General features: G+C 37.0%; 3 protein-coding genes across 3 annotated transcripts; 1 reads left to right on the forward strand and 2 right to left on the reverse strand.

Annotated features, from left to right (window-relative positions):
* The first annotated feature begins 43 nt into the window (after positions 1–43).
* LOC126368949 (WD repeat domain phosphoinositide-interacting protein 3-like) lies at positions 44–8,934 on the forward strand. Its single transcript, XM_050013212.1, has 6 exons — positions 44–221; positions 301–582; positions 664–815; positions 1,918–2,127; positions 2,635–2,872; positions 3,560–8,934. Exons 1-6 carry the CDS (start codon positions 155–157, stop codon positions 3,661–3,663), a joined length of 1,053 nt encoding a protein of 350 aa, XP_049869169.1. The 5' UTR covers positions 44–154; the 3' UTR covers positions 3,664–8,934.
* Positions 8,935–9,089: 155 nt separating this feature from the next.
* LOC126368882 (translation factor GUF1 homolog, mitochondrial) lies at positions 9,090–16,107 on the reverse strand. The gene is made up of 11 exons (XM_050013088.1): positions 15,977–16,107; positions 15,695–15,881; positions 15,106–15,228; positions 14,056–14,569; positions 13,402–13,612; positions 12,527–12,658; positions 12,225–12,340; positions 11,431–11,663; positions 10,872–11,000; positions 10,315–10,398; positions 9,090–9,238 (listed from the first exon to the last, which is right to left on the reverse strand). The coding sequence occupies exons 1-11, from the start codon at positions 16,045–16,047 to the stop codon at positions 9,113–9,115; spliced, it is 1,926 nt and encodes a 641-aa protein (XP_049869045.1). The 5' UTR covers positions 16,048–16,107; the 3' UTR covers positions 9,090–9,112.
* Positions 16,108–16,397: 290 nt separating this feature from the next.
* LOC126368841 (intraflagellar transport protein 140 homolog) lies at positions 16,398–24,542 on the reverse strand. Its single transcript, XM_050013005.1, has 11 exons — positions 24,309–24,542; positions 23,010–24,230; positions 21,294–22,853; positions 20,904–21,078; positions 20,436–20,614; positions 19,789–19,974; positions 18,351–18,593; positions 17,604–17,676; positions 17,154–17,246; positions 16,700–16,816; positions 16,398–16,592 (listed from the first exon to the last, which is right to left on the reverse strand). The coding sequence occupies exons 1-11, from the start codon at positions 24,453–24,455 to the stop codon at positions 16,498–16,500; spliced, it is 4,089 nt and encodes a 1,362-aa protein (XP_049868962.1). The 5' UTR covers positions 24,456–24,542; the 3' UTR covers positions 16,398–16,497.
* Between the last annotated feature and the right edge of the window lie 1,428 nt (positions 24,543–25,970).

A 25,970-nucleotide genomic window follows, 5' to 3' on the forward strand; every position in this document is an offset into this window, starting at 1 on the left:
ACTCCTGTTACTTATCTGGTAGCAGCTACATCACTCACTACTGCCGTGACAAAACTGTCAAATTGCCGCAAGTCTCCTTGTTTGTACGATGTTGCATTAGTTTTTCTTTATTATTGTTTTACATTGGTCTAAAAATTTACGATAAATCTTGAAAATGAATTTGTCTGAAGAAAATAATTTTGGAAACGATCTGCTTTACGTGGGATTTAACCAGGATCAAGGTAAATGCAAGGTGAAGCAGTCTATCGGGATACAATGGATCTATTTACTGTTATACAATTTGTTTCGCAATTGCTTCAGGTTGTTTTGCTTGCGGAACTGAGAATGGATTTCGGGTGTTTAACAGCGACCCACTTAAAGAGAAAGAACGCCAGAACTTCGCGGAAGGCGGCCTGTCGTATGTCGAAATGTTATTTAGATGTAACTACATGGCACTTGTTGGCGGAGGGAAAACGCCTGTATACCCTCCGAATAGAGTGATAATTTGGGATGATTTGAAGAAAGATTCTGCTATTTCCCTCGATTTCAATAGCCCTGTAAAAGCTGTGAAATTGCGAAGAGATAGAATTGTCGTTGTTTTGGGTGAGTTCTTATCATAATTGTCATTATCTGTCGGCTATATTTATGATGTCGTTGAGTGTAATGAATGTGGATATTTTACAGAAAACTTGATTAAGGTGTACACATTCACGGCCCAGCCGCAGATTCTTCATGTTTTTGAGACTTGTCAGAATCCGCGCGGTCTGTGTGTGGTCTGCCCTAACAGCAACAATGCATTGTTGGCATACCCTAGCCGCAAGACAGGACATGTTCAGGTAAAATTTACTACCCACATCTTAGTTTCAATAACAAGTTTTATTATCATTTATTTATTTAATGGTTCATTAACAGCTATGCATATTATAACATTAGTTAAAGACATAATTAAACTAAGTAAAGATATTACTAATGTGTAAGCTAATTATAAGTAAACACAACAATCATCATAAACAGCAATAATCTGATCTGTTGAGAGTGTAGCATTTCAGCAGTTGAAAGCTCAAACAGAAATAAACTATTCTTAGAGAAATACACTGTTAATATCACAGAATTTATAAAAATACATAACATAAATAGTATACTTAGCAAAGGTAGTATAAAGTTTAATCAATCACAGTAGTAGATAAGAATGTGACTAGTTCTAAAAACAGATAGGCAATTTATTAGTGATAAAAAACAATTGTTAAGTTATAGCTAAAATTATTGTTCATTCTATTCCATTTTAAAGTCCATTACACATGGTGAAGGTAGTTTAATATTTTTATCACAATGGAAACAAAGGAATGTATGTCACAAATATATCTTTCTCTTCCTGTGGATCCTATCTTGTAGGTACCTATTCTTTATATTTATATTTTAAAAAACATTTAGGAATTAGCATAATCTAATTAATAGATGTTTTATGGCTCAGATAAATTTATTTATAACAAGATAAAAGGTCAATACAATTTCACTATACAATACAGGTAGGTATGTATAACATAGTCAAATTAAATATCTACACTAAAATATGTCAAAACATATAAAACACCCAAATATATAAGTATAATATATTTTTACTACAGGTGATATGATTAATAAAACACATTTACAGACTGGAGCAGTAGTTAACAGTAGTAGAATGATATTAATTACATGGTAAGAATTCAAATTATGTGTGTAATGTTTCCATTCCAGTTTTACAACTAAGTATGTTATAATGTAAATATAGATTACATACCCACATGGTTTAGATCTTCATCTTTATCTACATGGAAGTGGGTTAACATCAGTTAAATTTTTTTTTATAATTTATTTACAATGGACAATTATACGATCCAAGTAGTACCCATCATACCCATGGTCTATGTCATTGAAAGTGCTATTTTCTTCCATTAGCTGGTGGAGCTGAGTGCTCATGTGCCACAGGGAACAAGTACCAACCCGGAGGGACATCTGATCACAGCACATGAAGCACCGTTGAGCTGCCTAGCTCTGAATGTTGGAGGCACCAGGCTGGCCACAGCCTCTACTAAGGGCACCCTCATCAGAGTCTTCGATACAGCTACTGGACAGAAACTTGCTGAACTAAGAAGAGGTGCGCATCAGGTGAGTGTTGTTTATGGACTGACTCCATATTCAGTTGGCTTGAACATTATAGACGGCAGACACACAGAAAGCTCGGTGTGTATGTTGAAAGAAAATTAAGTGTATGTTGAAAGAAAGATATACTTAGTACATTCAGTATAATATACTTAGGGAATTAAATAACTTAATAATTATTATACTTAATGCCGAAACGGCTGACGGTTGTTGTGTGACTCCATATTGTCTGAGCTACATGAGCAATTGATGTACTGATATGATTTATGTACTATGCATTTGCTGGATGTTTATTCAAACCTGTATTTTTTTATATTATTTGTGTGAGGAATGATACTGAATTTACTGAAGATAATTCAAGTGCTGTCGCAATACTTTGCCTAAGGTTTACGCGAAAGCACGCGAGGGTCGTAAAAAAAATTTACAAAAAGATAGTCTTCTAAAAAAAATAAAAAAGAGATGTACCGACTTTGCATTTATTATCATGTACTTATTCGTCGTCTTGTTCCACAGGCAACAATATACTGCATCAACTTCAACCACACTAGTACAAACCTGTGTGTGACCTCTGACCATGGGACAGTGCATGTCTTCAGTCTTGAGGATGACAAGCTTAATAAGCAATCTAGTTTGGCCACAGTCAACTTCCTTCCAAAGTACTTCTCTAGCAATTGGAGTTTCTGCAAATTCACCATTCCAAATGGTCCACCTTGTATCTGCGCGTTTGGTGTGGATAAGAGCTCTATTATAGGTAAATTGATTTTAACTATTCTTGAGTATGATAAATATTAATAGTATAAAGTATGGAGGTAAAAATGTATTTTAACTGTGTCTGAGTATGATAAAGAGTCATTATAGGTAAATTGATTTAACTGTTTTTGAGTATGATAAATAGTAATAAAGTTGGAGGTAAACATGTATTTTAACTGTGTTTGAGTATGATAAAGGGTCAAGGTATTGAGCTACCGAATATGATCTGCAGTGGCCTGTGCTCTCTGTTATGAAGTTGTTCAATTAAGTATGAATGATAAACTTGCTTACATGGATTTTTACACAAAATAAATAAGGGAATGAATAATTTATCAGATAAAATTGCTGAATTTGATAAAGCCCGCATTTTCTGTCTAAATCTAGAAATAAACTGATTCATGAATTCCTATTAGTCATAACTAAGATTTAAAACATCTTCAATAATAAATGAGTCTTATACTATCATGTGGGTTGTGAGGTGGATTACCAACCTCATCAACCCTTTATCGAGCCGCCAAAGGACCCTGACATGGCACATGTAACGACTACTAACCTACACCAGTAACTGTAATGTCCTTACCAAACTAAAGATAACAAAGTATCTCGGTAAATAACGGGTTAAAGGGTTTATTTTTATTTTTAATAAAGACAATAAATAAATGAGTAATACCTAACCATTCTGTTCCAGTGATATGCGCCGACGGTTCTTACTACAAATATAAGTTCAACGAAAAAGGCGAATGTACTAGAGATGTGTACGCACAGTTTTTGGAGACTTCTGAAGATAGATAAGCTAGATGACAGCAACTAAGGATGACATTTCAAAGAAATTAGTCATCCGAATTGGTAACATGCTAATTTCTTCTTGATGATGGTCTACTATTAACTGACCAGATAAAGACCTCCATAAATTCAATGAGGGAGTTTCCAGGCTATGTTCATTCGTGAGCAATATAATGTACCCAATTTAGGACTCTGTCGCACTAACATATTTGACATTTAGTGAGACTTACAGTTCAATTTGTCAAAAAAGTTAGTGTGACATGGTACCAAAGTGTATACATATTAATCTCGTAAGGCCCGGATTTCCAGACACAATAGTTAAACAATGGGATTTGGATTTTAAAAGGACTTTGGGCCTTACGACCTTAATGCTCGTGACCGTTCCCCAAACACAATATAGATGGCGCTGTTGAGATTTGACATAATTACCTATTCTCTCATTGCTCGCGGTAATAAAAAGCGTTATCATTTATACCCAAAAACAAAGATAAAATATGCATATCCTGTTATCCAGGAAATTAGAAGGTTAAACGAAGACAAAACTGCAGCGCCAGCGTATTTTTGGGGAATATAGCCAGGAAAGTCCCTGATTCCTTTCAATCCTTGCCTGTTGTTTCAATGTTGCCCTACTTCAAAAATATAAATACCTACTCTGCCCTCTATGTACTTTTTGCGTAAATTCCAATATAGAGACCTAGTTTTATAAATGTTAGAAAAAACTAAAAACGGTTTTATAAGTTTTGATAATTCCGATTGTCATACTCTCGGTGTAATATTATACAAAGAATTGGAATGCATAAAAATGGGCAGAATCACAATAGTTGAAAAGCTTTATCAAAGTAGAAAAGCGAGTACCACAAAGATTTGTATGTTGTAATTATTATTGATATAGATGAAAATGTGATCAAACAAATTATAAAACTTTATATTAGAGAAATATTTGTAATACCATTATAAACTTCTTTTTATAAAAGTTTCGTCTCTTGTTATAAGATCTCAGTGCGATCATCTTCATTAGTTTATTTGGAAATATTATACTTAGATATATTAATGGGGAACTGGGCTTCATTATTATTTGCTAATATATATATATATGTATATTAAATGAAATATATATTTTAAATATAGTTGACATTCATTTCAGTATTTTCTGTGCTCTGTTATATTTAAAAATAAAGGTATTTTTTCATGGAAAAATGCCTAAAGAAATGCTTATGTATTCATTGACTTCCAGAAAAGTGTTATCTAACTTTAAAATGTTGAATGTTTGGTTGTAAATCCTTTATTTGACAATAATAGTCTATTTACGAAATATTAAGTGGCAGAAGGATAATAAAAGTGAATAAAATATCTTAAAACATACATAATTGTTACAAACAACACTAAACATTCTTCAACCAAAAAGGTGACCCAGGCCTTGTTAACACACTTCAAATTTAAATAAAATTATACCCCTTAAAACGAAGCATGATTATAATGAGAGCAGGACAGATATATAGTACATCGCCCATACACCTAGCGCGAAAGGGTTGAGATATGAGGGGTATAGTATCAAAACCCACTAAAACACATTTTTCAAAAATATCACAGGATACAAAAAATCGTTAGAGCTTAATCAATACAACTTACTGGGATTTTTTTATGCTAATAATTTAGTTTATGACATGACAACACTAATTTAGGCTGGACAAGGAAAAAAATTAAAGTTATGAAACCGTTAAAAGCATTTAAAAATTTGTTATAGAGGAGATTGAAATTAACCTGCCGTTACAGCGGGTTTTGAAAATAAATTGTCATATTTTGGCGGGTTTTGCAACCAGGAATAAAACTCGGGTGGATGGCGTTATGCAAAATGTATTAGGGCCAGATGAGTTAGATTAGTTCTAATGTAGCTAGGTAAATACCTAAAATAAAAACATCGGATCTTTTCAATAGCAATTTTTTATTAATAACTGAGCTTAACCCTAATATTATAATTAACACAAGCTTAAAACACTAGTATTCATTGCGCAGATAGCTCTTACTTTATACATTTATGGCAACTTCTTCAAAGCCTGGCTCGCATAAACCATTACAGTCATCATCATCATCATCGCGTTCGTTATCTTGAGAATCATTATTCCCAATGCCCTCCAAATCTTTATAATATTTTAAACATTCTAAATTTTTCCATTCGTCCCCAAAATGTTTTTTAAGGAGGCCATAAACATCGTTCAATTTCGATGCTTTTGGTACGATTGTGTTAGGTTGAATAACCTGTGGAGCAATCATTATAATTTTTTTATTTTTTTTCGTTATTATTTTTTTTGTGTTTCGCTCCGTTCTATAAGCTTCTTCACCCTGTACCAAAACATTTTCCGTTTTGGTACGAGTAATAAAAAAGCGCTTCGATTTCATAAAAGGGAAGTGCCAGGATGTCGTCGGTTTAATGATGGAAGCATAAGCTGTCTTCCAGTCATAAACTGGAATCGATGCTAGGTCTACGCATGATCCATGTTCTTGTAACACAGCTGCATATTCCGATGGAGACGTTACAACTTCTTTTGTCTTCAGCGTCTTTTCAATTTTGGCGAAGACACGATCAGGCGGTATGAACGAATGTCCAACAATTGGGAAAATCAATTCAATTTTTTTCAGATGTCTTGGGGCTTCAACAGAAAGCCATTTACCTAGCATGCTGATCATACCAGTGTTTTTATTTTGGCCCGAACAACCATCACAAACCATGCGAAGAACTTTTATATGTTCTGAGATCTCTACATTCTGTAGAAAATGGTAAACGGCACTTATAATTTCATTGCCTCCTTTGGCGTGAGTTGTTTCATTCCAATAGTAAGAATGTACGTTTTCTTTTCCGAGTTTAGCTTTCGAATTGCCCTCCACTATAGCAAAGTGGTAAAAATTAAACTGCCTGCTGAAATAGGCAGACTGATCGGGCAATTTCGGCAGAGGCTGATTTTTTTGACAGTCATAGCTTATCGTTTTGGTGTCTTGGCTATCTTCCTTCAATATGCTGTAAAACGCTTTGTATTTAAGACCGTGGAGTCTTTTCTGAATCATTAACTCGTTTCTTTTTGTAACATCTTTTTCAACTTTTAGTTGTTCCTGCAAAGATATACAAGTAGAACATACGTCTGTTCTCGGGGTGCCGAATCCGATGTTATAGTACCTGTTAAATATACTCCGAAAAAAACTTTGTTTAACTTTTAGTTCAGCATCTCTTGAGTCATTATAGATCCTCCACATTTTTCTAATATTTAATCCGGATGGCAAGTATAGTCTTTTTGTTTGTGATCTGCAGTAATGGCTTTCTTGACCTTTAAATTTTTCTATAAACCATTGTACTGAGAGTTTTTTTGCTTCATACAGAAATGATTTACGATCGCCTCCTCTTGTCTCTTTAATGGGAGAGCCTTCGCTGTTATAAAATCTGGTCATTACCCCTTGGACCCGATCTTTTTTTATTTGTAAAGCGTTCAAAAATGTGTTTCGACATACGGGAACAAGCAGTCCGTCTTTAGAACATATAGAATATTTTGTGGCTAATTTCCTCTTGCTATCCGGCTTGGATTTCTCCGCTTTCTTGATACTGCAATATCTCAGAATAAAATTATCTTGCTGAAGTTTCGTCGTACATTTATAAAAGTTTTTGTGAAACCTTCGTATATCTTGACATGTAAGTAAGGTACAGCGAAAAGATTTTTGATCGTGCTCACATTGTGGAAATGTTGGCAATTTCTTGGCTTCGTACCTGAAAAAAAAATATAAAAAAAATCAAAACGCACACAAACGACAAACGTCAAAATGAATCGCTACAGAACTATGTTTATTGCTTATTAATATAATTTATCGCGAAAATCATTTAAACAGTTTAGTGGGATTAGTAGTAAAACACAATGTAGTGAAATGAAAATAAAACAAAAATAATCGTTCTGCTAAATACCTTATTTAGAATAGGCTGGATGCATCTTGCATAAAACTTTTTTGGAAGAAGTTGGAACACAATAATGACAAAGTATTACATACCGTTTCTTGCGCTCCACTTCACGCTTCCATGAAGATGGATCGCGTGGTCGTTTCCTAGCATGTTTAGGATCACATTTTTTAACAAATTGGGCTAATTCATCCATATTTTCACATTAAATTAGTTAAAAAACCACACACAAGTTTTCGCCGGCACTCAACAACCGCCATACTGTTTTACTGATCATGTGACGCAAATGCGGTGCTGTGATTGGTCGTTTCAATTATGGAGGATTTTGAAACTGGTATGCACTGTTATAGGGGCTTTTGATTTTAATACTATGTTTAGTGGGCAGATTTCTGTATGTTTTAGCGGGTTTCGGTACGAAACTAGTCAAGCATTCTAAAGCAATTTTTACGAGGTTTCCAACGGTGCTACTAACTCAAATTTGGTCCTTAAGCATTATAGCGGATTTTGATTTTATACCCCTCATATGTCTCTTTCGCACTAACGGTATACAGCTGAGTAAGAAAGAGACGGGAGATATGTCAGTATTATCATGTTCTTTGGGGTATAATAAAGTAGGAGAGTGAATATAAATTAGTTATTTTCAATGTTCTCAAAATTACCAAAGAATGTCATATCGTGTTTATTTTTTATATCCGACTGGGATCACTAAATTAACATAATTTATAACGGTTAAACGCACTTTGAAGCTGCTAATGTGTAACTGGACTAATATTTCTTTTTCATTTAGAATTTCATCATATTCGTGGCTATCAGAACTAAAATCTAACTCTAACAGTGGTAAACTCTTGAATCCACTGAAGTCGTTCTTTTCCCGACAATGTTGGTCCGCTTCAAGGGAGTTCGAAAAGACTGAAAAATGGTTTTATAAGCGACTTTTTAGATTGCATAATGCCGTTGTACCTGACAAGGCGTTAAGGAGTCGCATGTTTTAGTTAATTTTATTTTCTTATCATTTTATGGCATATCATTTAGATATTAAAAACGGACACTACAATGCTTTCCAAAGCATATTCCGCTAAAAGTACGACATTAATTTAGTATATCAATATATTTTTGTGAGGAGTAACCATTCCCTTATAAAATATTATATGCCCTCGTTTGAGATTGTTAATATCTGTAATGATTTATTTTATAAATGTATTTTAGTTAAACATGGTATACTATACAGACTTAGCGAGTTGTAGATTATTGCTTTGTATACCAATTTTCATATTTTGTGATGTTAACCATGCAATGACCCTATTATAACCCGCATTTTATAAATAAATAAATTAGGTATATTTTTATGTGTTCGTTTTATTTTGACTACATATCAGAGACTGTTACTATTGATATTAGTAAATATAACTTATCGATATATTTGAAAATGGTACTTTCCATAACTACCGACCGCTGCCCGCCTCGACACAAAACAACTTTTGTGTCAAAATAAAACCAAACATACAGAAAATAAATAGGTATTTATTATCTCTTTAAAACATCGATGAACGTATTCCTCGGTATTTTAATGTTGGCAACGCTTCTCATTTTCTTTTTACCTTCAGATTGTTGCTTCAATAGCTTTTTTCTTCGAGTCACGTCTCCGCCATACTGTGAATTAAGAAACTCGTTGAATAACAATAGGTAAGGAAGTTCAACATTTTTTAAGAAATAAGTCAAGGTTTTAGTGGGTTGTTTTTTATCTATTTGTTCCGTTTAGGCGCAGAATGTCCAATTCGCAAAATTTCCAGTTCGCAAAACGTCCAATTCGCAGAATGTCCAGTTCGCAAATGGTCCAATTCGCAAAATGTCCAGTTCGCAAATTGTCCAATTCGCAGAATGTCCAATATTCATCGTAACGTGATTAATTTACTAATTAAAAAAGTTGGGTTCTAATGCTAAGTCAAGTTATAAGTATATACATATAAGTGGTCCACTGATTGTAATTTTAAACCTACAGGACTCTCTCCTTTAAATCAACAGGACTTTAAAAGAGTCAAACTTTTTAGGGAACTGTTATACAAACGTGACATCAAATACAAAGAAACCACGAGAAAATTGGAAAATAATTAGGCAGATTGTTTTTTGAAAATTTGAATTGTATTGACATTTAGATATAATAACAGTTCCCTAAAAAGTTTGACTCTTTTAAAGTCCTGTTGATTTAAAGGAGAGAGTCCTGTAGGTTTAAAATTACAATCAGTGGACCACTTATATGTATATACTTATAACTTGACTTAGCATTAGAACCCAACTTTTTTAATTAGTAAATTAATCACGTTACGATGAATATTGGACATTCTGCGAATTGGACAATTTGCGAACTGGACATTTTGCGAATTGGACCATTTGCGAACTGGACATTCTGCGAATTGGACGTTTTGCGAACTGGACATTTTGCGAATTGGACATTCTGCGCCTAAACGATTTGTTCGTTTAGAATACGATTAACGTTACGATAATAATAATTAAAATCCTACTTTTACATTTAGCTCATTTTCGCAACAGTCAGTAGGAAAGTGTAGAGCCCGAGAATGTAAACATGACACTTGTTCTGGCACTTTTGCTGTTCTTTGCTCCTTTAATTGGCCGTTTTTGTATGTAAGGCAAAGGAGCAGGAGCGAACCGGTGTATAGTGCCCTCTCGCTCACTCAATCGATGTTATTTCATACTAAATAAAAACTTACTAATTTAGCCGTGACATCTTTTCTGTAAGCTTTCAAGGTCTCTCTGGCGAAAACTTTCCCTCCAACTACAGCTTGGATCGCTACCTGTAAACAAAAATGAAAAAGTAGGAAATTGAGCTTGTCATCACGCATTTCACAATAAAAGTAGGGTTAGGGTAACTTCGCATACGCTGTGGAAGCTTCGCAAGAAAACAAGCCTTGGCTATTGTAATTTTTTTGCGAAGTTGTAACGGAGTTTTGTTTAAATACCGATGGGGGCTACTTTAGTCTATTTAAGCCGTTAAGGAGGACCCGGGGTTTGGCTTCGCCAAAATCAACCATGATGGGACCACCCTGGCTGGCAGCCCCGGGCCCTGGATCTAAAGGTGAGTATCTGGTTTGGGCACACCTGCCCTGTAAATTAGATATTTTATTGCATACAAAGGAAATACAAAAGAGAAGAGAGGCGGCCTTCATGCTAAGGTAGCAATCTCTTCCAGGTAACCATTGGTTATAGGATTTAAATTTAATTTAAATTTAAAACAGAATAACATTTAAATATGTTATTCTATTCTCACCTGGACCATCTGTCGTGGTATCATTTCCTTTAGCTTGTCTGTCAGTCGTCTAGCAGTATATTCTAGACGACTCACGTGTACAATAGACGCCAATTCTTCTACTAAAGTACCATTTATTAGAATATCCATCTGAAATCATCAATTGGCTCCTGTAAATTGTACATAAACCGAAAAAAATATCGGCGCATAGATTAGATAAGACCACACTAATACGAAACAAAAATATGCGAATGTCTGTTATTCTTTTGAGCTGATGAACCAATTCGCATGAAAATTGGTACATAGATAGAAATCCTGTTACTGAATAACAGTACCAGTTGCAGTGCCCTTACCGGCTCCATATTGATGCTGTAATACTTACTACTGTATTTTAACCGACTTCAATAAAACGAAAAGGCAATCAATTTTTTTATGTACCTATGTTCCCCGATTACTCGAAGATACTTGGACCAATTTGGATGTTTTTTACAAAACACCACTTTTTGTACTTTCTTATTTTTATACTTTAAACTAAACTTACAATAAAGTACTTGAAAACAAAGCCTAATCAAACACTTACCCTTACTAACGGGCTCGGATGAAACCCATGATCCTGGTAATCAAAGCTGGCAAATCCAGAAGTAATGCTCTTAAGAGTATCATGGAAGTCTATAACGACTTCTGAAAGTGGCAGGATGAATTGCATCAGGGTCATTTTGTCGTCAACGGCATTTGCGGGTAGGGGACTGCCACGTCTGTCCATACACAGTGACGTCACCGCTCCTATGTACTCCACTGGGGTTATTATTGTACCTAAAAATGCAATTTGAAGTTAATTTTGATAACACGTACTACGCCCTAATTAACGTAGCATGAATAAAACATGAGCAGGGCAGAGATATAGTACATCGCCTAGAGCGAAAGAGACATATCTCTCGTCTCTGTCGCTCTAAACGTTTTCAGCTCAGTACGAGTGACGAGAAACTTACTCGGTATAATATAACTTAATTTTATTTTAGTACCTATCTTAGGGTACGATGCACTTTTCTTAAAAGTAAGTAGGAGTCGACAGAATTCAATTTGTTTGGTTGACTCTCGACTCTCTTCCAGAACGTGTTAATATTTATAAAACAACAAAAAGAAAAGTGGTAAACAAAAAAAGAAAAAAAGTAAAGTGGCTGCAAGTTGTCTCCTGATTATTTTTGGCGCTGCCCACCGCATAAGAGGCCACGAGAGTTTATGTATGGAAGTAAAAATTGTACAACAGCGCTCTTCCGATTTAGTATCGCTGGCATTTATAGAAATAATCTAATGACGCGAGGTTTGCCTAGTTATCGTAGAATGTTGTTGTTGAAAAAATCAAAGTGGTTTTACCTATCACGAACGGCTCGTAATACTCGACGATATTGTGAGGATCAGGCAATTGCAGAGGGTTTGTAATCAGCACCTCTTCCCCTCTGTATTGTTTTATTACCTTTGCTCCTTTGACTCTGAAAACAATTTATTATGAAATGTTGCATTCTTCTTTTCTATTGTGTGTCTCATAAATCCTGGTTTCAAGGTTACGATTGAGCTACCAAAGCCCCTCAGTGAAACAACGTCCAGGGAGCTCCAGAAACTCCAGGCGAATGCTCTTACGCAAAGTTAATAAGTATTCAAGATTAAAAGATACTTACTTAATTTTGTACGGCACTGACGGCGCAGTCAATATCGCTTCAGCTTTGTATTCTTGGAGTAGTCGCTGGGTGAACACGTCCAAATGTAGAAGACCCAGGAATCCTACTCGCCATCCTTGCCCTAAAGCTGGACTGAAGTTACGAATATATTAAACTTTAACTAAATTTTATGTGTTCCAGCCCTCTCGGCACGACAACCGTGCTGCGCGCGGCGCGAATTATATCGAGGGCTTTACCAATAGCCGTACAACATCTATCCACGTAGATAGAATCTGATGCGTTGAAACCCTCGATATAATTCGTGCAGCGCGGGATGGGATTCCTAAGGTCAACGTTAGAAAGACCGGCGTAGATAGAAGTCTGTACACTAACGATTTCAGTGCTCTTAGACCCTTTCTGTAAGAACTTTTATTCACACTCCTAACATAATCAACAGTGCCAAAAGCAAGTTTCTTCCAAATCTTTACAATCGGACTTCCAACTATGCCGGTCTTCCCCGCATTGACTAATATTTAGTTTTCAACATTATTTTAAGAGTGGGGAAAAAAAAGATGCATCGAAAGGACTAATGTGGGGAATGCCCGTAATAGTGGGCGAAAGGTACAAGCTGTATGTAATTCTTTACAGAAAGTATAGAAGGAAGGACGTGTTTATACATATACAGCCTATGATCTCCCTTCCTATACAATTGACTGTGAATGAAACAGTCGGATGCTAATATCTGTCCTAAGAATACGCTTACCACGGCATACAACCACGACTATTTTATAAACACCACTATTTGGAAGAATTTCGAAGAAATATTTTAGTTTCATACTTTTTAGAGTGCAATTTTTAACTTACATATTTGTCATGAAAGAAATTTAATACTGTACCTAGAGTCCGCAACAACGCTAACAGCAGAGTCATTTAAAGCCAGTTTCTTTATAGCGTCACTTAGTAAAGTATGCTGTGACTGGTCTGAAGGATAGATGCCGGCATACACCATATGTTTCACTGGAGGTACTGTGGACACGTCTGTGCTTTCAGGAGAGTCGGCTGAGATGAGTTGGTCACCTACAGAGCCGCCGCCTTTTGGGCCACATCCTAAAAATTCAATTTACTGTACCTTATTTCAAGTGTTCCCCAGAAAAAAGCAGTTTGAAGTAAATTAATGTGCTACGACTATTTCAGCTATACAGGGTGTTAACGACATCGTAACGAAAACTTTGAGGGATGATTTAGACTATGATTCTGAGTTGATATCAAGTGGAATTTTCCACTTGATATCAACTATCAACGAACTTGATATCAATGAAGGTTTAGAATGCTAACGAAAATAAACCTATGTTTTCTTTTCGTATTACTGTTACGATTATGTTTGATAAAGGGATGAATTGGCGTACATAATAATCGATCAAAAATGTCATGATAATAGCAAAGGCTTAACTATGGTTATGGCTATTAACACCCTGTATAGGCAGTTCTTGTTTAGTATTTAGTAACCATAGCAAAGTGAATAATTTTGCCTTGTGTCTGATACCACTTACCTACCATGACAACTTGTCCAGCCACAGCAGTTTCAATAGGTTCCTCACTAGGCCTCAGAAGAGCAAGATATTTAACAGTGTGCTGCTTCAAGTCCGACCCCCATTTTACAGTTTGCCCAACTTTCACTACCCCTGAATGAATGTATGCTAAACACAGAACTCCTCTGTATTTGTCATGCCATGTGTCTATTATGTGAGCTTTGAAGTGGCCATCTACATCAATGTTAGGCGGTGGTATCCTTGTTATAACTGCTTCTAATAATTCTTTGACACCCCATCCTTTTTTTGCCGATATACTCATGACTGTATCGGGGTCTATGTTGAAGAGTGATTTCAATTGAGATTTTACTTTCTCTGGATCTGCTCTTGGTAAGTCCACTTTGTTTAAAGTTGGTATGATTGTAAGATTGTTTCTTTTGGCAAGGGCATGTACGGCTACTGTTTGAGCTTGTATGCCTTCATTAGCATCAACCAGTAAGATTACTCCTTGACATGCTGTTACACTGCGTACTACCTGTAAGAGTGAAGGAACAGAAATTAAGTAAATTGTAACAGAACCCCATGTAGATGACATATTTTAAATAAACAGACTACAGAGACTACAGAGCTCAAACGAGCGATCGCAGGGCGCCGCATGAGGTGTGGGAAGGGGAGTTAAATTCCACTGAGTAGTCAATTTGACTCTTACATTGTATGTTAGAGCTACAGTATTCCAGTTGGAAAAATGCCTGACTCTCAGTGAAGGAAAACGTCGTGAAACCCACATACCCGAGAAATACGTTTTGGAGGTAAGTGACCTAACATGTATTGGGCTGGTTTACCCTTTGCAGGTTGGAAGGTCAGACAGGCAATCGTTTCTGTAAAAAATCGGACCTGTCAAATCTTCAGGTTAGGTAAGCAGATCCCATGGAAACAAGATAACACTAGGGAGATGATGATTGTAGGTTAGGACTTTAGCTACTTAATATAGTAAATATCGTACAGTACTATCTACATAGTACTGTACGATACTTATTGGTGTATTGGTCTACACCAATCACTTAAACATACCTCATTTGAGAAATCTACATGTCCTGGAGTGTCTATGAGATTGAGGAGGTATTGTTCATCATTGTAAGTATAATTTAAAGATGCTGTGACTGCTTTCACTGTAATGCCTCTTTCTCTTTCCACCTGAAAAGTAGGTAAATATTTCTAATTATGAATAATACTAAGAAATACATTAGCCTACCCATATGATTGTCCTATGGAAAGTTTTATTACTTGTTTATTATAAATGTTGTAAAGAAGCTTATAGGATTTTAAAGAGCAGAACTGATGGCACCTCGGATCCATTATATCCCGAGATTTTATACCCACCAATACAAACACTGCACTGTATGTCTTCTCTGTATACTGAAGATGTGTGAAGTGATAATAATCCTTATTGATCATGACAAGTAAATTTAAAGGAACCTTAGTGGCAACAGGTAGCACATACATACAACAGCACGCATAATGGACCATCTTATAGTTTAGATGCGGAAATCGGAGCCCACTAACACATACATAGATAGGTCCTACAAACCTTCACACAAAAAAGCTTTTCTTTGTTAGCAAATCAAAAATTTACTATTCGGTATAGTTGGTTCACACATACCTGTAGTTGATCAAGGACCTGGGCATGTTCGGCACCAGGTTTAATAACACCAGTTATTTCCAACAGTCGATCTGCTAACGTACTTTTGCCATGATCAACATGCGCTACTATACTGAAATTCCTAATCCTTTTCACGTCTACTACATTATTATTAGAATCAGAACTGTTCGTACGCTTTGTAATCAATCTGTAAATAATAATATATCGTTGAAATTTTCACCGAAAAACAGGAATCTTTTGGTAGAAATAAAACAAGAATTTTAAAAAGAAAAAATACGTTACCTTTGGTGAAATCTCAGGTAGTTGGAAAGATAAATGTTTTTAACACAATTTAAAGATACAATTCTAACCATTATTAAAACTTTTATCACATAAAATGTATTTGTTTTAAATTCATAACCTCAAGATCAGATATCAGCCATTTGCAACTGTCAGAATCAGCTGTTTCCTGTTCGGATACACAATTTCGATTTATGCATATGATATTCGTTCGGATAGACAGCGCGTATTTTACTACCTACTCCTTTTGCTTTTTTCACCTAGTTTCCACTCCCATCTATCTATTTTATACTATCTTTTTGACAATCTAACTCACTTAGATTAGGTAATCACCAAATTATCTTATTCAAGACTTGCGGTTCTGCCCACCCCGTGAAGGATTAGTTTAAGTACAAAACTCATAATTTAATGCAAATATCGCACTATATTTATTACAGAGAGCATGGACGGAATTGCTTACAACAATCACAGTGCATTTAGTCTTACTGACACTAATAGGTATAATTCCTTAAAGCTAACATAAATTAGATAACTTCTTCAATACTTTGTTCTGGTGAATCAGCAGACTGCTCTTCGTCAGTTGGTTGCTGTTGCAAGCCTCTTAGTTGTTGCTCGAATCCTGGAAAAATAAACAAATTATTAAACTGTCTTCGAAACTGTGACAATATTGCCGCCCTTCGCTTGCTAAGAGTGCAAGAAAGAGACAAAGCTACTTTTAAACCTTACTCATTGCATCTGGGTGGCTTGGAGCTAGTTCTATAAGCAATCTGAGAACTTTTTCCTCTGTGACCAGTCCAGAGCGACCACTTATGGCTCGTAACAGTTGCTGCCCGCTTGTTACACCTGTGAAAATAATTATTTTATAATAATAATTTAATCATTGCATCCTATATATTATTATCTACTAAAATGTATCTATTTGCTGTTGCATTTGCTGGACGCGCACTAGCCCCTACGCTACGCGAGTGCGATTCTATATATCACAGGCTTCGACTCAAGCCTTCAACGTACGGTGATTATCTATATAGACACATACTCTGCCTCTATTGGCCAAATCCCGCGATAATAATGGCGCCATGTTAACCCATGCAGCGAGGCTGTAGCCGTGTGCCATTCAAGATTTGCAAGAACTTTACAAGCTAGGCAAATCAAACAGTTACAATTACTTATTTTGACTTACCTGCATTTATATCTCCAGATTCTAATGTCTTTTTCACATCCAAGAATCGTTTCACAAGAGAACATTGTTCTTGTAGTGCCAATGTTTGAGCTCCTGAAAAATACGTCAAATAACTTATTCTGTAGCACACCCAGGACACTCCATACAAAAATCTTATTCTATCTACCTTGTGTCGCCTAACGCGTAAATATGAGTGAGACACAGTACGCTCGCTCTTCCCCTTACTCCTTAGGGGCTTATGGCTACTTAAGACTAAAATAAGACCCAGAGTGGGTGAGTTCGGTGCCCGATACGAATTGGTGTGGGGCGAAGAGTTACCATTCTATATTTTTGTATTCTTTTTTATTATACATATTATTTGTGTCTGTAGAATTTAAATTTCTGTTCTATTTCTATTTTGCTAGCATTACGCAATATAATAATTTGAAAATGACAAAAAGTTTTAGTTACCTGTCTCTGGATCTGATGATTTAGAAAGACACCTAGTCGCCTCTTTGAGAGCTTCCAACGCCTTGTCGTAATTCTGGAAGCAATACATTTATTGGCAAATGTAGTTTTATAACATGTAGTCGGCAATCTAATCTTTATGCTAAATGAGCAAATGCGGTCGTTCGAACCTGCGACCACAAAGTGAGAGTTAAGCTTTCTCCAACGGGCTCAACGGGTCTATTTACCATGTTGTGATTATATAAATGTAAAGTAAAAAAAAGTAAAAGTAGTAAGTTTATTTGGTAAGTATTTAATTACCAAATAAAGTAAAATTAACACAAGTTAATAGCGGGCCCTGCACTATGGTTTCCCCTGTATCACAGTAGCCCTATGGTATAACAATTTTTGCGTAAAAGTTAAAAATACGAAGTCCGGTGGAGACTCAGGTATGTACATTGAATTAAATAAAATTAATTAATTTAGGCGTTAGGCTTAGGTATAGTCATAAAGTGAAAATTAAATTGTAACAGTACGACTCGGACGGCAAGAGTAAGTGTTATAAAAAACCATTAGGTATAATCTTCTTCATATTGGACGTTTGACGCGTGCTGTCTTAATTCTGTCGGGTTATTAGCCAATGTAAAATTTTGGGAGAGCTTTTTAAATTTCTGCATAAAATTGATGTCGGTTCGGCGGATAAGAAAATGATAGGTATAACTTAAAACAGATGTTGTGTACTGAAATCAGCATCATTGACTATTCACTTACATTATACTCATCAGCTTCCATCTTGGCGCACTCCGCGTAGAAAGCGGCGAGTTTGTTATACGCTTTAGCCCTCGTATAGAAGTGCATGATATGTCTAGTAAGGTCAGGCCTGGAGCGCCAATCCGCGCGTCTTCTAAGATAGTCTGCTGCCATCAGTTGAGCCGCCCGGTCACGCGTCGCGGCTGCAAAGGTTGCGATTCTGTCCGCGTCGCCTGATCGCATCAACCAGCGCATTGCACCAGCCTGAGTAGGAAATACAATAATTAAAAAAATAAAGAATAAAAAAAAAAGAATAAAATAAATTTATTGCCAGTAACAATTTACATTTGCTATACGAACTAGGTAATTATGAATATTACGAATACGGGCAAAAGGAAATGGCTCAGCTTGTGCTGTGATGGAGCCATGCTATGGCGCCATCCAGCGCTGGTTCTCAGTCATTTCCTCTTCCTGGGATATTGTGCGGAAGTAATTGTCAACGAGGGCTAGAGGACATTAAATAGAAATATACAGCAGCTTTAGGTAGAAAAAAGAAACAATAAAAAGACAATCAAATAAAGAACAAAAAAACAAAAAATACATAATAATTTAAAAATCTAACAGATAGCTCAGCGTGGTGTGGGTACTTACTTGTGATGGATGTACCTCTGACTACCCCAATTGGGATGTACTCGTGGGCTTATAAGTGAAAATACACATTCATACATAAATAAAATCACGCCTATAAAGCAACTGTCAAATTGCAATATTGTTTTTTGATGATATACTCTAATTAACCTGATTACTTGTTGCTCTGCCGATTTGGGATTACGGAGGCGTGAATTTTAAATACAGGGTGTTAGTGACATCGTAACGAAAACTTTGAGGGTTGATTCAGACCATGATTCTGAGATGATATCAACTGGAATTTCCCATCGCAAAAGTATACAACTGAAAATAATTAAAAAAAAAACACAAACATTTTCATGAATTTTCCGAAAGGAAATTCCACTTGATATCAACTCAGAATCATGGTCTGAATCATCCCTCTCAGTATTCGTTACGATGTCACTAAGGGTGCTACCAGACCAATCGATCGATCATCGATCGACGGCATCGATCAACGTCGATCGAAGTTGATCGACTGGTCTGGTAACTTTAATTGATCGACAGATACTGTTCGATTAAGCAATCGATCGATTGCCGGGCGATGACAATAATCGATCCGTCGATCTGGTAGAAACTATCGATCGACGTCGACTATTCCATTCTACCATCGATCGATGCCGTCGATCGATGGTCGATCGATTGGTCTGGTAGAAACTATCGATCGACGTCGACTATTCTATTCTACCATCGATCGATGCTGTCGATCGATGATCGATCGATTGGTCTGGTAGCACCCTAACATCCTGTATGTTTGTATGTCAATGTCGAAGTTGTTGAATTTTATGCGTACCTTATCTCCAGCATGTGCCAGGCGCTTAGCCGCTTGGTGGTACAGCCCCCGGCCCCCCAGCACATCGGCTAGTCGACGCAATAACGCGTCACGCCCCGACGTCCCCGCCGGCGCGGCCAGCCGCTCACTCAGTTCCTCAGACAACGGCGTTGACGATTGTTCTACTATGTCCAGAGCTTCTTCGTACTATAATAGAAAATAGTGGTGGAATACAAAATGGACCATCGTAATAGTGTTATGGATGCCACTTTATTAAATCCGTGATTGCTCAGTTCGGAGATCGCGTGACTTACATCGCAAGGTTGGATTCCCAGCTCCGGCTTTATACCAGTGAATTCGACTTTATAACATGTTTGGATAATAGATAATTGATGTCACGTGTTTTCCAGGATTTGTGCCCAGTTATTGTTCAATAGGCTCGTCCCCTATTACTGACATAGCTAGCGAGGAGTGGATGTAATAATTAAACCTTTGCCTACCCCTTCGGGGAAACAGGCGCGTAAGTAATTTTTAGTTTATCTATTTACAAATACCAAAACGTAAACTTGTAATAATATACACACCTCTGCCTACCCCTGTGGAGCCCCGCCTGTAGCCAAAGGCGTGATGTTATGTTATGTTTATTAAAACCTACAAAATCACGTTACCTTCCCAGCTGCGGCCAACAATGCCGCCGCGTGTGAATGATGATCTGCTTTTCTCAAATGAGCGGCGAGGGTGTGCGCTTGCTCAGGATCCACCCGGTCGCCAAGAGACTCCACCGCGGCTACCATCGCGTTGGTGTCGCCGCAGTTGATGGCTAACTTCAGAGCTAAGTGAGGTTTGCCTGGTAAAAGAATAAGATTTTCAATTCTTCTAGCGGTAAAGAGTCCCATATCTGCTTTTGTCTGACTTTTATATCCTTTTTACGACAGATATAGTATAGTACATCGCCAGTGCGAAAGAAACAGTATAAAGATTAGTGCATAAAAGACGATAGATATGTAACTCTAATCATCGTTAGAAAGGCAACTTACGTAGCGTGGACTATATCTTGAATAAGGTTATATTTAGCCTTCGTTTTGTAGTAAGGCGGTAGAACTTTATAATGTAATGTCAATTGAAAGTGAACCCACCTGCTTTCTGATATAGCGCAATGGCCTGTTCATTTTGGCCGTTGTTCTCAAGTATAGAAGCAGCATGCAAAGCATGAGTAGCAGACGTGGAGCCAGCTCGCCACACAAGGTTCCATGCTGTAGCTTCGGCGGCCACTCGGATTGCTGACGTCACAGCACCGCATTTTATATACAGCTGGAAATTAAATTAAGTATTTAATCCCTGCTTTGGATTGCTCCAGAGTTACGATAGAGTACGGAAACGTGGTAAGAATAACAAGAAAAAAAACTGCATGTTGTGTAAAATGTTCACAGTTAATTGCATTGCACATCGACTCATTCGTCACTCTTCAAAAATTTGATAATAGTTATAAATATCGGTAGAACACATCTCGGACTTAAGGTACGAACCTTCACAGAGTTTTCAGTTTTATCTGGCTGCATTTCCAAGTAGCGCGCCATCTGATACATAGCTGCGCGATTCTTCTGGCATACTTTCTCAGCTTCATCGATCCTGTTCATATGGCACAACAGCCTCGTTTGTTCACCAAAGTCATTAGCCCGAGCGTATGCCTCCAAAGCCCCTTCCAAATCACCTATACTTTCCATATAATGACCCCACCATGTTATCAGATTAGAGTCATTAGAATTAGCAACGTATTGGGCTAAAGCAGGCGCCTGTCCTTGTGCTATCAACATCCGAGGAACGTGAGGCACAAGAGTACCGGCACTCTCGAATAATTTCAAAGAAGGTCCTGTTTCTCCATTCGCCCAAAGAACTTTAGCCAGCTTGTGCTGAGCACTCTTTATAAGCAAGACGTTTTCGCCATCATGCGCCCCTGAAGAGATTTCGTTCAGTCCACCCTCCTTCGCTGATATTAGGCGGGTGATCAAATCTGGTCTTTGGCCCTCTCGAAACAGCACTTCAGCTTCATCAGTCATTCCTATATTGACTGCAAGCACAGCAACTTTACAAATATCGTTCATATCGTCATCATTCATAACTTTGCGCATCATCAAAGCACCTTTGATGTTGCCCATTTTCCCGAGGCATATTGCTCCTACGTCAGGCCTTTTTCTAGCGACACATTCTTTAGCCAAACTGTCCCAAATAACCGACCCCTTTCCACCGGAAATGTTAGTCCCAACTACTACAGCTTTTTCCAAATATCCTGTAGTCATATAGTATAAGAAATCTAGCACTTGACGGATGGTAGCAGGTTCGTGATCACTGCAGTCTTTGAATTCATTCATCATTATTTTCTTTATGCTTTGTTGTGAAAGTATAACGATGTAAGGCGAATAGAGAGCGCACAACATGAAGTCAGACGTGAAATACTCTTCAGCAGATGAACACCAGTTTTTATATTCATACAGATTTCCTTCATGACAGAAAAACAAGTGGACTCGGTCGAAGTCTACTGAGCGCATATGAACAGCGACAATTCTAGGATCGTTGTTGTCCCAAATTATTGCTATTGGCACACTTTGATAAGGTGGTGTTGAGCTCTCCGAAAGCAACGTGTTTGTGATGACGTCATTGGCTACATCCCACAAATAGAGCCTGGGGTCTGGTGCCAAACCAGCATTGGCAATGCTAAGGCAAATATAACGACCTGTGCAGTTGACTGAAGCCCTCATTACCTCGCCGAAGTCTTCAATCATTTGGTAACAATTTTTGGGAGGATATGGCATTCGAAGACCTTTCTTGGTTATTTCAGCTAACTTTAGAGTGCCATCCATAGTGGCAATGACAACAAATTTATTAGTATTTGTGACTCCTATGGCTTCGCCCTCCCCCTCAGTACTGGGTAAAATTCCTAAGCTGTTTCCAGTAATACTATAACATTCAACATGAGGAGTAACCACACCTACAAGTACATCATTGTAGATAATAAGAACATCTGTTTTCCACATAAAAGATCGCACTAGGGAAAATTTTATATCATTATCTTTACTACACATCCAAATCTGCAATAGAAAACAAAAACATTATACTTATGTAGAATATTACAGAATGGGAAATAGGCATGATCTTATGTATGTGTTATAGAACATTCCCTCTTAGCTAGGCAAATGTACATATGTTTCTCAAAAATATCTTAATAAAATAATGCATATGCATACCTGTACTTCCTTTCCATCTCCTAATGCCACATACTGATCTTTGTAAGTAAAAGCTCTCACTGTTATAGTAGAGTTTATGGTTGATGTCTGATTATTCTTATTGGTTATAGCAACTTCATTGGCTGATTTCTGCACCATACATACATTTGGCGAGTATCCCCAACAGACAGGCTGCTCTCGAAGAATGTAAGCACTTGTTATACAATTGACATGAAGTAAAGGATTCATTAGCCCTTCAGATCCCCAACTGACCTCTTTCACAGTGCCTTTGATAGAAGTGCTGCTTATTAGTTTCCAGTTATTTCTATGATCTCGTCTCCAAAGGTACAAATTTCCTTGAGATGTTCCACAGCACAGAGTATCACTCAAATTACAATAGCTAATACTTGTGAAACTGTCCCCTGGGGCAATTTCTTCTTTTTCATTAGGCAACACATCATTGTCCCCAGTTTCACTGTCCCATACTCTTATCAAGTTATCTCCCGTTATAACAGATACATAGTAATTGCCAGCAAGTACAATACACTGCCCATTCCTAGCAGTCATTCTTACATGAGTGTCTGTCTGTACAGCTCCATCATCACATGTTAAAAACCTTGTCAAACTGAGAGCTCCACCGGATTCCCAAGCTATTAGGAGATAGATATTGCTTATTATTCCTATAAATATAACATTTCCTGGGGCGTTTAGAACTTCTGTGCAAGACCCAGAATGATCAATATATAAGATGACTCCATTATCTTGAGCAGCATAGCAGCAATGGTTGTCTGGCTGGACTCCCTCCCTCATTCTGGCTGTTGTGCGAGGTCTCCAAGCAGCTAAAGCATCTAGAGCATTTTCGTCGCCAGCCACAGCAGCTCGCGCTAAACCTCTGATAGAAGACTCACTGCTTGGTTGTGGAGGGCAGAATGTTATGTGTGTAATGACGTCACCAAGTTGATGGTGGAAGGATGTTAACGGCGCGCCAGAACTAGATTGCCAACCAGATAGTGAACCAGAGGCATCTGATGCCAATAGTCTGCCTCCTCCAAGACTGAAAGCCACAGTTGTTAAGGCTGCACTGTGAGGGGCTTCCAAGCGGGCCCATGAATACTCCAACCATATATAAAGTTCACCACCATCCCATCCAACGACTAGTAATCTCCTGGTTGGATGCCAAGCTAAAGCTGTAACTTGGTTTGATAACAAGATAGGCCATTCACAGCCTTCCAAAGCGAAACCCTGAAATGGAATGAATTTTAATTACAAGGAGACCATAGATAAGCCATTGCTTTCAGATTTTCCAAAGTTATAACTTACATTTTCTTGGAAAATAGTAACAAATCCTCCCTTTTCCTGGTGGAACGAGCCTATAGCAAGAAGCGGTAAGGAAGGGTGCCATGATCCCACTGTAGATACAACATTTAAGTCAGTAAAATTAAGTTTGGTGTCTGTATATAAAGTCATTCTGTTAGATTGCAAAGAAAGTCACGTTAGAAAACTTCATTTACGACGGAAAATAATACACTTTTCCGTTTTTGTTGACATTTTTCTTTTTTTTTTTTTTTTTTTTTTTTTTTTTTTCTTTTTTTTTTTCTTTTTGGCGTCATGCGACTTGCATATTTGCCATTAAATGTAGATTTGACTGTAGAGGATAAAGACTTAGGAAACGTTTATGGAGAAAGGAATTTGGATAGGAACGAAATTTTGAAATAAAGGATCATAAGGTAAGGTAAGGAATATCAATATACTTACACATATAAATAGGTATAAAATAAACATTATATTTAACTATAATTTAATATTATTTACTTGAATAAATGTGGCTAACAACTTATATATTTGAGGATCATTAGAAGCAAGTAGGACCGAAATAGATGTAGGAAGAGGGACTTTTTGTAATAAAAGATTTTTAAAAAGAAGGGAGTTGTCATGTAGAGGGCAAGCCAGAAAAATGTGATTAACATGACCAGTATCCAAACCACATTCACATTCGCCACTTGATATAACGCCAATCTTTGCAAGGAAAGATGCACAGCATGTATGACCGAGCCTCATACGTATGATGCAGGACGTTGCTCTCTTGCCAACTTTAACCCGGAAGAACCAAGGCTTGCTTAAAATAATTGGTTGAATTGATGAATAAAATTTACCTTTGGTCTGAGAACTCACTGCCCATTCATCCCCCCAATATTCTTGAAGATATAAGCTAGGTAAATTAACTAAATCATGGGTGTAGTTTTTATATGTAAATAAGTCACCACTATCCACAGCCTCTTTAGCAAGAAGGTCGGCTTTAATATTGCCAGGTATTTTGCTGTGTCCAGGGATCCAACAAAAAGAAACTGAATACCCTAGGCGAATACATTTATACAGTGACCTTCGTATATCTATAATAATCGGAAATATTATTTTAGTTCTGAATGGAAATTTTAATAAAGCCTGAAGACTGCTTCTAGCATCTGAAAAAACTACCGTGTTCTTAAGTTTCATGGTTATAATGTAATCTATTGCTTTAAAAAGACCTAAGCATTCCCCAGTAAAAACAGACGTTTCTGGTGGCATTTTAATTTTCTGAATTATATTATACTGAGCATGGTACACTCCCACACCAACATTTCCTGATGACGAGAGCTTTGATGCATCCGTGTATATATGATGAGCATGAGGCCATTGTAAATCTTTTGTAAGACAGAACATGGCACTTACACTAGGATCACTTCTAATAAAGCCCAAATTTAGGGATACATCAGGGGATAGAACTAAAGGTTCAAATTCGTCACAAAACAAAGGATGTGCAGGCTGTCTGTGAGTGGGGGCTTGAAGATATATAAACTTTTGAAAACTTTTAACAAGACATGGGATAGGTTTGTGGGACCAATAAGGGGAAGAAAGTGTAAGATCAAACAGTAACTGAAGTTTCTGGTAAAGAGGGTGGTCGATAAATTGAAAACACCGAAATATAAACTTATCACATAAGTA

The sequence above is a fragment of the Pectinophora gossypiella genome, chromosome 8 (genome assembly GCF_024362695.1).
Source record: "Pectinophora gossypiella chromosome 8, ilPecGoss1.1, whole genome shotgun sequence".
Taxonomy (NCBI): domain Eukaryota; kingdom Metazoa; phylum Arthropoda; class Insecta; order Lepidoptera; family Gelechiidae; genus Pectinophora; species Pectinophora gossypiella.